Genomic DNA, 13,439 nt, shown 5'->3' on the forward strand with positions numbered 1-13,439 from the left:
TTGTGTGTGAAGGAACATCTGTTGATTTGAAAGATGCAGGCTTGGGGGAGCGTTGCCAAGCAATGCGTCTTATCAGCGTTTCAACACAGAGGAAAGCAGAGCGGTGCAGTGCACGGCTTCACGTCTTCTGATAGATTCCTAAGATTACCCCTGTGCTGGAAGAGAGAGGGAGAGCAGAGCAGAAAGCGAGAGAGTCAAAGGAACATGGACAGACAGGAGAAGAAAGACAGGACAGAACAAAAGAGAAACTGAGAAAGAGTAAGGAAAAGTAGAGCTAAGGGGGTTCAGCAAAAATATCAATGTGCAGGCAATGTTGAAGAAAGTCAGAGGCAACAAGAGGGCAAAAGAGAGAGAGAGAGATAGTCAGGGTCATGCAGGTGATGAGATAGGAACTAAAAGACATGAGGGCAGGTTGCTTATCAAGCCTAGCCTGAAGAACTCCAGACAGAGAACATAAAACAGGTGCACTTATCTTTAAATACTCAGTTTACACAACCTTCACGTCCTACAATAGCAGCGAACTGCCAAAAGGAAGAGCTTTTAAGAGGACACAGGTGAATATTTACTTTTTTTTTTTAACTATTTCTTCAGTGTGAAAGCTGTAAGGCTAACTTAGGACTACTGCACTATTAATGATGAGTTACTGATGGCGCAATTTACCAATACTGTTTACAAGATCTATTTGACAGCTTCTATTGAGTGTGTTAAAATTAAGTTTCAATTAATACTGCATGGGAGTGTTACCTGAACATGAGAAAAATAAAAATAAATAAATAATTAGCCTAAAATTTGGTTTATTACTTCCAATGCAAACTCTTGATGACCGACTCCTTTGTATGATAGTGAGAGTGCTTGATTATGGCAAACATTGTATGCTGCTGGGCATGAATAAATATGTTTTATCTTATGTCAATCATATATACATATATATATATATATATATATATATACACACACACACACACACACACACATATATATATATATATATATATATGTATATATATATATGTTTATATATATATATATATATATATTTTTTTTTTTTTTTTTGGTCAGGCTCATTAATAATTTTTTTTCAATACAACAAGCAAAGTCTGGTCACTTTATTCCTCCCAGTCCATTTTCAACCATTTTCGGGGCCCATTTATCTCTGTTATAATAAGGCAAACTTTAGCCTTCTCAATGCTTTGTGAGTTAATTAGAGTCACTGTTGCTGCAGGATGTATACAGCTGCATGTGACCAAAAAGCTCAAGGCATGCCCTTGCACTTACCCCCAGGTTCCAGCTGTTGAGACGAGCCTCTAGGTCACTGTCATCAGGAGACATATCTACCTTTGACACCCCATCTACCTGAGAAGGAATAAAGTGGGTAAAGGGTAGCATCAACAGCAGAAACATAATCAAAGTTAAGATATATGATTTAAATTAGCAGATGGGCATTGAAATGTTTTCTGAATACACTTTGACTGGCAGGTTGGCATGTGAAAAAAACAGCAGGCGCTGATGGAGGTTATCACTCCCTGCTGATGTGTTATATTTCCTTTCTTGGCAACAACAAGATGTTTCTTTAAAGCTTACAGATATAAGATACACCCACTTGTGCTTGCCTCCCATACAAACAGCACTTTACTCCCTTGTTTTCTCTGTCTCTGCAACCCTTTGCTCTCTTGCTCCACTCCTAACATACAGCGCTCCAGATGTTTGGCAGTTTCACATTATTTCTGTAATGCAGTAAATTCCACATGAGGGGCACAGGCAGCCAGACTGCCTGTCACTCGTGTTTTTTCCAGCCTTTTGTTACAACTGGGCCCCGGATTTGTTTTATACAGTATAATCTGAATGTTTCCAGGGGTTTTGTTGATACAAGATCAGCTTACTCAAGTAAAATTTGGGCAACAAGGTTGAAATAGAGGAAATATCTAATAAAGCTGAAGGCGATAGGGAAAGGAGAGATGTTGTTGAATGTGATTAGGATCTGATGGAGTGTGGACTATAGGTGGACCTCAGCGGAGCTGCACTGACACTAAGACAGAACTGAATGGAATAGCTCAGGATTAAATGCTCTTGCTGATTAGAATGACTTTATTATCTTGAAGCCTCACCCTCAAACAAACAGAGTAAATGTTTAATTTCACTATATAGGAATGCCGGGTATGCAGTTCATTGACTGTTCCAATCAGCTTGTCAATGTCTCCATATTGCACCAAAAACTCAATGCTTTCATGCACAGCTGAATGGAGCTACGGTCTGTGCTTGGCTTGGCTATTTAATTGCACCGGAGGAGAATTGAGTCATTGACCAAAGCAAGTCTGATGTCATGACACTGGACTGTGTGGGAAAACATTCAAGATATTTAAAATTTCTCTGGGAGAGATAAGTTTGTATGTAAGTGTAGCTGAATGCACAGATGTTGCTTTTAAGTTATCTGAAAGGTGATTTTGTCAGATGACACAGTGGCTACAAAGTAAGGATTTTATTAGTGCTTAACGACAGTCTGGAAATGCTTCAAAAGACAGTGGCTTGAAAGGTAGTGTGAATCTGCTTCTTTTCAGGTAGGAACTGAGAAATAAGCCAGTGTGAGCTTCTACTTTTGGATTCTACTGGCTGGCCTAACATGTTTACATACATTAGAAAAATTTGGTACATGATTAACATTGTAAAAGGACCTATTTCAATTCAATCCACAACCTTTTCCTAAACCTAAACTTAACCAAGTAGTTTTGTTACTTAAACCTAACCAAACAACTACATAAAACTAAAGTTTATTTAAGTTGAACTAAAAGTTTAAAGTGTTTCATATGCAACCTGAACAGCACTACACCACACTTTAAAGGGGAATTGTGTAACATTTTCTGTTGTTTACTGGCCAAAATCAATGTTTGTATGTATTTATGTGTTATCATTGGTGTATTATGACCTCTGTTAATGATCTGCCACATTCTCGTAAGTGAAGAATTTTAGATTTGTTCATACATACGTATGACAGATAAGCCAGTAGGGCAGCACCATGACGGTGTGCCATCTTGAAACTACAGCCACCGGCAAGGGACAAATAGCACCAATTAAATGTTTTCCCTGCGATCCAGTGCACAGTCATTGAGATGCAGGAGGAAAAGATAAACAAGAGCAGCTTACTACCCTGGCAAGTTGAAAAATCTGTTAAATTGTGATTCACAAAAATGCAGGACCATGCATATGTTGCAGCAGCATGGGAGCTGTTTTCACCATCGCCAAGAAACTAAAAAGGGGGACTTAAAAGGCAGCATGACCACAAGATACAAGGTGGAAGGAATTTAAAAGGGATGCTCAAGTTGCCAGCTTTCTCCTGGACAAGTAAGTCAACAGTACTGCCTATATGAGCCTAAATCTAACAGCTTTCATTCAGGTTGGTTAGACAGCGTTGCTCATTACCATGGGCAGCATAGCATACCTGAGTGAACACTATCGGATGACAGGCTTTCATCGGCGTTGTCGAGGTTGTTTGACAGACAGCAGCTAGAATGCTGTTAGAATGCACTTTACGTTAGAATGTGATACACGATTCCAACGTTAGATGGCAGTAAGTCTTATAAAATGTCCCTTTAAAATGTTTTTGCAAGAAAGAAATTTTTCAAGTCTTTGGTGTTTGCTCACAGCATTGCACAGACATAATAACAAGCATCAACAAAATGTTTGAAACCCCTCACAGTGTATTGTTATGCAGCATCACAAACTACACCCTGTAAACAGTTGCAATCATCTTAAGCTTTTTTTTAGTAACATGTAGCATTATTTTAAGTCAGGCATGTCTAAATAAATAGGCAATGTTTGTTGTTGAGTTAATTTAGGGTCATATATACACAATGATCACAAACATTACAAACATTGTCAATTTCTGTGAACCAGCAACTTTTAGGAGCAGGGAATTTCCTCCAACTTCATGGGGAAATGAGTTTAGGAATTCCCAAACTGGCCCACATAAAAGAAGAAAGCTTTACTACTTTTCTTAACACTGGCACCGCTGAGTTTATAGTAAATATTTTAATGTCAAATCACAGATATCTTGCATGAATCTATAAATCTAACAGTGCTATTTGCTGAATCTTGAGGCAAGTATGCCACAGAGGTCCAGAGGTGTGGCTGGCGGTGTGGAGATGAACTAACCATTCTGCCATCTTGTTTGGGTGCGTTTTTTAGTGGACTGGAGGACATGGGTCGAGAAAGCTTCTTCTCCTCAAACAATCTTCTCCTGGAAGAGAAAAATGTGAGAAATAAAGAGTGGAATTTAACCTACAGTGTGTGAGTGCACATCTCTGTGGTCTAGTTTTGTAAATGAATGTGCTTGCATCGGCAGCCTGCCTCAACATTTACGCAGATCAACATCTGGCACTGGTTGCATGGTTTGTGGGCTGCAATTCATCCCCTGTGAACGATTAATGTCTCTGCCGTTCTTCACTCTGTTTTCATGCACAACACATGGAGCTCCAGTATACGACCTGTAGCATCCTTTTCTCATCATTCCACCTCAGTGATCTCTCTTATCATGTCTGTCATGTTATGAACAAACAGCTTTACAGAGAAACTGCTTATATTGACTGAGACACATAGAGACAAACACAAGTATGCTTCACATTTTTACAAGACTCTCTTGCACCACACAAAAACACGCACGCACGCACACACACACACACACTCTCAAGGGCATAACTGAGCTAACAATCTCATTAAGCACAGGCACACGAGGCACTATTAGCCCACTCATACTAATTGAATGAAGATGTTAGAGAAGCCAAGAGAATGAGAGACCACAGTGAAGGGGGTAAAAAAAAATCATCTTATAAAGACATCAAATTACATTCTAGAGGGCAGTGTTTCACGCTCTCAATCAGAGCCCATGGGCATTATTTTCCTCCCATGTAATTTTATAACATCACTACTAGTGAAGATGTTAAACGTCATTTGTCACAGGCAGAGTTATCTTATAGGGCTATCACTGCGAGGAGCGACTGTTTTATACAGAACACAAAGCAAATTGAATGAGGTCTAATACTGATTAATATAATTGTACTTTTCTCTTTTAAATCTAAAAAAAACTATCCTGTGAGTAAATAATATAACTATAACTAGGATATAGCTATTGTTCCATTAAACCAAAATGGAATAACTACTGACTTATCTCTAAAATTCAGTGTTTTATTGTAACAATCAGCAATATTGGTTATCAGTTGTGTTTCAAATTGGGATATTTAGCTCCACGGACAGTTATGTTAATATATTAATTTCATTGGTATACTATTTTGATTAAGAATAAAATCAGCACTGCTTGGTGTGACCTAAATATTTTGTTATGATGTATCTTGTTAAAGAGACTCATTAAATGAAGCTGAGCTCATTTATATTTAGTAACTGTATTACTAACAGAACATTATCTTTAATCTCACACTGTAGTCTGTGTAGCTAAAAGCAGCGAGTATACCTTTTTATATTTCATAAAGCTGCAACTTTTTAGTAAGTACTTAATGAGCTTTGAACATTTTACTTTTAATTTTATCTTATCTCACTTGTCATACAATTTTATTCTTTATTGTGTTTGTTTTATAGAGGAGTAAGGAAGCTAATTAAAGGCTGTATTTAAGCTGAGAATTGTTTAAAACTGGGTGGAATGATTTCATCAGTCTAAATACAATCAGATACAATAAGCATGTCAAGCTAAAAATTACATATATGTTGTGATTCTGTCAAATAATTCATTGTTAATGTGATGCTGATCTGACAACGGAGTAAATGAGACACTGGCCTTAAAGAGACAGTCCATTTGTTCATGCTTTAATATTTTAAGGGTGAAAGAATTTTCGGGATTATCTAAAATTTCCTCAGAAGGATAAATTACGGATGTTTCAGCCCACACTGTCATGTGAGCCACATCTTTTCCCTCTACCCACTGTTGCACAATTGTGTTTCTTCTTATTTCAATACTGTGCCAGCAAATAGCTTCTTTTTTATGGCTTAAGCTCTCTTTTGCTATCTTTCTCATTTTACAAATTTCTAAAATTTACATTCACATCCTAAATGTTCTCTTATGTAGAATTGTTTTCAATACAAAGATTTTAACATTCAGGTTTTTCTAGTGAAAGCGTAAACTGACATGAGGACTAATGTATCACTATTTTTTATCATTTAGATTTAATTTCATTATTGCTTTAATGTTTTGTAAGTAAGTATGATTAAAAATTTTTAATAAAAACTTACAGCTATTGTGTATTGTATTGCGCACACACACACACACACACACACATATGCACACAGCTATGAAACTTGGACAGGGGGCCAAGGTTTGCAATTTTGGGCCTCTAAGTCAACAGGTGGATGAGGATAATTGAATCAGATGTGTCTGGAGTCTGAGGCCCACAGATCAAAGCAGTGGCCAGAGCAATACACACACACACATACACACAAAAATGAGAATACCACCATGTAAAGCCTCAGAAGCTGCAGCTTGGCTGATTAAAGGAACCTGACATCCATACCCCGGCCTGACCTCCAGGTGCAGAGCCTGCGGGCCTGGGTCTCAGCCTTGCGCACTCCCAGGAAAACAGTCTGACCTTGGGACACAAACATCCCTGTGCCCCCAGACGCCACACTACAAGCCAACAACTGGCTGGCCTGTGAGCTAGAGACATGAGGCATAGAGCAACATAAACAACTAACTCCTGCCACTGCAAAGACAATGTTGCTGTCACACTAAACCTGTGAAAAAAAAGTAAAGGAGGGCAGGGGGGTAAGGGACGTAAGGAGTTTTTATATGGAAAGCAGAAGTCAGGAAGACAGAAGGAAAACACACAGAGAAAATGTGATAGAAAAGCATGAAATAGAGGCTACAGAAGAGAACCTTGTAATCCCATTTTACATAGTGCTGTCAAAACCAACCCAACTACTCCATTATTCTGTCTTCTTAGGACACAAGGTGCACCAAAAAGTTGGAGAGGACATATAAACCAATCTCAAAACTCCTTTGCTTTAAGTGACCATTTAGAAACAACAGTAGCTCCATCTTCTGGCCACATTGTGCCACCACAACTGCAAAGAAAATTCTTCTGGAATTTGATCAGGGCATTTCTTTCTACCAAGGTCATATGTGGATTTTTTTTCCCTAAGAGGACACATGCACATTACACCACACTCACTTTTGAATAAAACAAAATGAACATTTATAAACCTCCAAAAATCAAACAAATTTCCCATTCAAGCATTAAAAGTTGAATTTAGCTAAGCAGTTTTGTAAGATGAAAGTAGCCCTGCCCAGCACCTGACCACTGGTGAGAGATCAAACGTTGCCACATCACAGGGAGGGGAGTCAGACGAGTTCCTTCCATTTAATCTTATCTAAATGAGAGAGACACATAAAAGGACTCTTGGCCCAGCTAATTTTCTCCATCAGGATGTTAGTCTGTGATCTGAGTTTCTTTTATGGACTTATCCCAATCTGACACTATGGTACTTAGCAAACTGCTCCCAATAAACCTTGCCATTCAAAGCCTTAATGGCAGCAAGGAGGAAGGGCTGTCCCTTACTGAAGGTAGCCACAGTGTTTCAACATGACTTGTAATGTAAATGACCACGCTTATAATAAAATTTGTTGCTATCTTCTGGGGTTCATGAATAGAAACAATGCAAGCCATCTTCGTGTGATCATTCCTTAGAGCAGTGGTTCACAAACTGGAGGTCGTGAGATCATTTCAAGGCGTCACCAGATAATTTAAAAAAAAAAATATAGCCTACATTTATCAAATAAATTAGCATGGTTGCCAAAATCAAACCATTAATATAGAGATAAAAATTTGAAATTAGCACCTTAATTTTTAACACATTAATGCATCAACAAGAAAGTTAGTACACATGGTGTATTAAAAATCTGAATTAAACATTATTTCCATGAGAAAAGCTGATTTGGGGCATGTAGGCGCCTTTTTTTCCAGCCTTACATTTAAAGGGATGGCTGCAAGATGAGCCATTAATCACTAAGTCGTCGTGTGGGGGTTAAGGTTGCGAACTCCAACGTATGTTATCTTGAACTACTGCTTCAGAGCAGGGATGTCCAAAGTGGGTCCTGGAGGGCCACTGTCCTACAGGTTTTGGATGTTTCCTGCTGCAGCACACCTGAATCAGATTGATGGTTCAGCATGGTTGGGGAGAACTTGACAAAAAGCTGTTGAGGAGAGCCATTTATTTAAATCAGGTGTGTTGGATCAGGGAGACACATAAAACCTGCAGGTCTGCAGCCTTCGAGGACTGCCGCTGAACACCCCTGCTGTAGAGGGTCTTCAGGAGGTTAAATGGTGTCTGACAGAGACATCTGTCAGCCAACCTAACCTGGATGTCTTTAGACTATGAGAGAAAACGTACAAATACCACACTGTGAGGCGACAACACAGATTACTGCAGCATCTTATCGTAATGACATAATTCCAGAGCCCTGTCAGACTACTTTGGATTAAATATGGCAGCAGTGGGCTTGTACTCTCTCTTATGTAGTGCCTTAGTGTATATTAAGCTATCCTGTAATACAGTGCTCTCTCTTTATTATGCTAATGAGTATATGAAGCTACTGGGCTCTAATTTGCCTCTTGTTATTAATTGGAATGAAAGCCGTTACATTTTCAAGCTCCTGAACAGCCTGCAGCCAGTAAAAATAACCCAGAGTATGTTGGGATGCCTGGTGACTTAGGCATGTTGTCTTCCCATGCTACATCAATAATGGCACAAGCCATTTTAATCGAGCAGATTCATACTAAATACAAATCAAATGGGTTTTTTCCCCAGGCAGTTCATCAGTGTTCAAACCGGTATACTATAAAAGCCAAACTATTTAAGAAACTGAAAATATCTTAATGAGCTATGAGGCTTTATTCTCTGCTTTCTCTGCTCTATGGGAGTTACACCTGAGCTTCAACAAGTGGGAGAGTGTAAAGAGAAGAGGAACAGAAAGATGAGAAGAGAATATGAGAGGTTTCTCATCCTCTCATGCTGTTTTGATGTATTTCTCTTTAAAAAGTCAGAATGGGCAGCTCACGCAGACTGATGCAATAACTTGGCAATGTCTTTAGCTTTTTAGATTGAACTGCTGAGCAAATATGATGGGCAATCAGTCACAAAAGCTGACAGGTATCTAATCCATTATAGGCAGCATCTTCTATGTCAATCTTCTCGTCAGATAACTTAAGTCAACAGCTGGAAAACTGTAGTTTAGCAGTAACATGAAACTATGCTATTTTACATGCCCCTATTTTATGCTTTTCTGTCAAATGTGATGCATTTCAAACGACTATACTAACAGAACCTTTCACTGCCTTTATAACATGCAGCTGTAAACTTCTGAATATAAAAAACTATTTGTTTATGCTTTCATTTTTGCTGTATGCAAATCACAGTTAGTTCTTGCTAAAATGATTGGGGAAGATTTGGGATTTAAAAAATGTTCAAGTTTGACATGATTCAAAGAGCAGCTTACTGCTGGAGATTCAGAAAACATTTCTACTCAAGAAGTTTGAAAGGGCCAGGATCTGTTCATATGAGACAGCCGTCACCCTGCTCTCAGTCTTAAAACAGGCTTCAGTGATGAAACTCTGCTGAATTATAGCTTCAATCTCAACCCTCTTTCTGTTGATATGTTCTTTTTGGGTAATTCTTGTTTATTAATGTGGACATCAATCTGTGTCAGTGAACCTATTTTCTTTAGTGGAAGCTGGGGGAAGTCGGACCAGTGAACTGACAGAGATCTTGTTCTCTGGTTCCTCCAGCTTCCTGCTTCCAGTCTAAAAACATGCATGTTTGCTTATTTGATGATTCTGAATGGCCTCTAGGAGTAAGTGCAAGTGTGCATAGTTGCTTGTTTCTTTTGTTTCCATGTTTTTTCTGTGATGGACTGGTGACTTGTCCAGGGTGTTTCCTGCCTCTCACATGGATGGTTCAACTGAAAGCTAGAACTTTCAATAAAGTCCTTTCACTAAATTCTTCTGCAATGGAAATAAACATATATAATTATTACATTTTAATTTAATTAATTCGTTGAAGAATTATCTGATTTTAACAAATTTACTAGACCTTCGGTTCATAGCTCCAGTTTTCCATGGCCTATCAGCAACCCACAACAACTGGGAGAGTTTTAGATCCTTGGATCTGTGATAATGCCGGTATGATGGAATCACGTGATATTTTCACAGCACTTTATCCAAAACATGCAAGTCACCTAAAGCCTCTACTATGTTTTTATGTCAGTCATAAAGGTGCTACTTGGAAAGGCTGATATCTTCCAACATGACCTAAAAAATTTGAGAATCACTGGCCTGAGGTTTTTGAGTCATTATTTTACAGCACGGTGAAGCATCTCTCTTGTTTCAACAGAGGCTATATCAGCATAAACCTGAATACCTGTACAGGTAAAACGTTTTAAGATGAACTATTCAGCTGAGATTTAAAAACAAATGTTTGTCTGTCAACTATGATAAATCAGCTCCCCTGTCAGAACACTTTAACTGATTTCAAAGCAGTTTTTTAGTGACCAAAGCAGGTACAACAAATGCTTAGATCAAAATAAAAGTCAAAACAATGAATAAAACAAAAATGGCCTTTTTTTAATTGAGAAAAGTCATCACAATCCAATTAGGCAAAACCTTTAAGCCCTCAACTACCTTTCATCAAAATATTCCCACAGATTTCTATTACATAATTTCCAGCGAGCCAACAGCTGTGCCCATTCTTTCATATCTCTTAGAAGTTCGGTTGACAAGTAAACATTCTTGATACTATAATTTAAAGGTATAGCCATGATTGTTAGCTTTTGACTAGCACCTCACTTGTGAATGTATGTGCTTTTATATCATGTACGCAGGCTACAACAGAACAACAGCCTGTATTGTAAAAAGAAGTGCATGTCCCTCTTCTGTCGGGTCTACACTGAGGCAGGTGTAAATTAGTTTGTTGCAGACTGATGCAGCAAACAATAAAACTATGAAAATGGAGATTTGTATGATCTTTAAATTAAAATAAAGGAAACTCCAGCTTAGAGCATTATTTTTTTCCGTGTACCAGCTGTGCATTCATGGATATAAAGCATAAACTCTGAATAGCTTTGGAGTTTCTGTGGATGAAATGTGGCACAACCAAAAGAAAAACTGAATCTGAACTTCTGAGGAAGAAATATCAAACAAAACAAGATTCCTGTGGATTTTTGGAAAGCATCTGGACATACTTTAGAAAAAAGCAACGTCAAATATGAAATGTTTTTGTGCCATTATTATTTGATTTAGACTAGGACTTGGAAAAGCATCAGACTGTGGTCTGATTGTGTTTTCTAGCTAGCAGCTTACAACTGTTCTTAGCATGTGTCTTACAATTAAGAAAAGCATTGCTGTAATGTTATACTATATCTCTCTGCACTCAGGGACACTGAAGATATAAATTAGAAACTCTGGATGATGATATTCCAACTGAAATTACGGTCTTTTAAAATAAAAGAAGCAAACATAAAAACAAATAATAATAATAATAATAAAAAATTTAAAAATAACATCTGCAAAGAGTTTGCAGCAGCTGTTGTATAACTTTTTAATGTATTATTAGTAATATATTAATATATTCTATTATAATAATAACTTATTCTTATAACCTCTTTTTCTGGCAAATGTAAAAATGCCAGTGAAGAATTTCTTTTCCTCTTGATGTTATCTTAACATATCTGCATCCTTAGCACAGCAACTCACAGGCACAAAATTTAAGTCGTGCTTATTTCCAACACAAAGATGGGGACTCGAATCTGGGACTCGGATTTGAGTCGCACTTAAATCACACTTTCAGATTGACTCGACACGGACTCGCAATTTGACACTTGTGAACAATCTTTTGTTTGTTTTTTTTGTTTTTTTCATAGTCTTCTCTCTGTCCGATATACTGTCTGCTGCCTGTGATGTGTGCTGTCTTTTCCCAAGACGTAAAACTGATGTGACACCACACTGTTTGCGCAATCAATCAAAACAATGGCAGCACCAGTGAACACACCTGTTACTGCAGCATTGTTGTAAGGTTCACGTATTAAGAATTTAATAAAAGAGACCAATACAAGAGCAGCAAACTGCATCGTCTGTGGTGGAAAAATCCAGGACACTGGATCCACCACATTCACCTTAAAACACACCTGGAGAGGTTAGTCACTGTCGTATGAAGCTTAATGTTAGCTTCTATGTTAGCAGCGAGCCACAACAGAGTAAACATTAGCTTGTTACTACCGTTGTACTAAAACAATGTTAACTCCATCCGTTTGGTCCACTCAGTGTGTTCAGGAGAAGAATGAGACATTTACAGAACACAGTTTCCATAAACTGTAACTTTGCCATGATAATGACTTTTGAACTCTCTGAATAATCTCAGATTTTAACTCATCTACCTCTGTTTATTTTTACAAAGAACTGTTGCACTCTGGCACATAACTTTTTTGCACAGACATTTTGCACAGATATATTTTTTTGCACTGATATTTATATTTATATATTTATAATGCATCCTTGCTGACGGTTTTTTACTCTTATTATTTTTTATCCTTTAGTCTTTATTCTCAGTGCTTATCCAAACTGTTTTGTTGTGGCCAAAAATGCATCGTATTCTCGTTCTGCAGTGCATCTATGATGTTATGTTGAATGACAATAAAGGAATCTGAATAATGTGAAACTGGGACTAAACTGGGATCAGACCCACTGTAAACAACACAGTTTTACTGGGTCTGTATATTAGAAAAGTACAGCTGTTGTACTAATGTAAGGAATATTTACTGGACCTGCAAGTATTGGATCTAAATTAATTAAAATATTGAGGCTTTTTAAATTGAATTTTTAAATGTTTAAAATTAATATTTTATGTACTCATCTCAAACAGTTATTCCAAGGCCCATAAAAAAATTATTAAGATTTTCCTGATGCACTAGTCCAGGGAACACCAACTGTGGACCTCTTGAGCCACTGTCCTACAGAGTTTACATGTTTACCTGCTGCAATGCACCAAGACAAATAATTACTGGGTCAATAATGGAATTGTGCAGAACTTGACAACAAGCTGTCATATGAATCAGGTGAAACAGTTGGTGACGCCTGCACTAAAGTGCAGCTTATTGGTCCTCATCTCTACATTCAAGAAAATAATGCTATGAAGTGCAATGTTAGTATTGAAATTGTGTCTGTGGGTCCAGGTAGAGTTTTGAACACATTAAAAACTCATGGATAAGTTATGTTAAGAGCGTATTTACTCATCTTAATAAATGTCAGGTATTCTGAATCAGTAAAGCAAAGAAATTGTCCAGAAAAGAGAGACAGAGCATTTGTCAATTTAAGCTAAAGATCAGAGCTGTTACAAAATGGTGGTAAATAAAGGGCGGGTACGGATTTTTAATTCTTTGCATAGCATAATGCAGT

At 37.7% G+C, this 13,439-nt stretch overlaps 1 protein-coding gene across 3 annotated transcripts in view; it reads right to left on the bottom strand.

The window, feature by feature from the left end:
- cep112 (centrosomal protein 112) overlaps nucleotides 1-13,439 on the bottom strand; it is a 121,647-nt gene that overhangs the window by 106,529 nt on the left and 1,679 nt on the right. For all 3 annotated transcript variants that reach the window (XM_041995865.1, XM_041995874.1, XM_041995855.1), the window contains exons 5-6: nucleotides 4,147-4,231; nucleotides 1,276-1,353 (exon numbers count right to left, since the gene is read on the bottom strand). In XM_041995865.1, the coding sequence (XP_041851799.1) occupies nucleotides 1,276-1,353; nucleotides 4,147-4,231 (163 nt within the window). The remainder of the gene's footprint in view (nucleotides 1-1,275; nucleotides 1,354-4,146; nucleotides 4,232-13,439) is intronic.

The sequence above is a fragment of the Melanotaenia boesemani genome, chromosome 2, assembly GCF_017639745.1.
Source record: "Melanotaenia boesemani isolate fMelBoe1 chromosome 2, fMelBoe1.pri, whole genome shotgun sequence".
NCBI lineage: Eukaryota > Metazoa > Chordata > Actinopteri > Atheriniformes > Melanotaeniidae > Melanotaenia > Melanotaenia boesemani.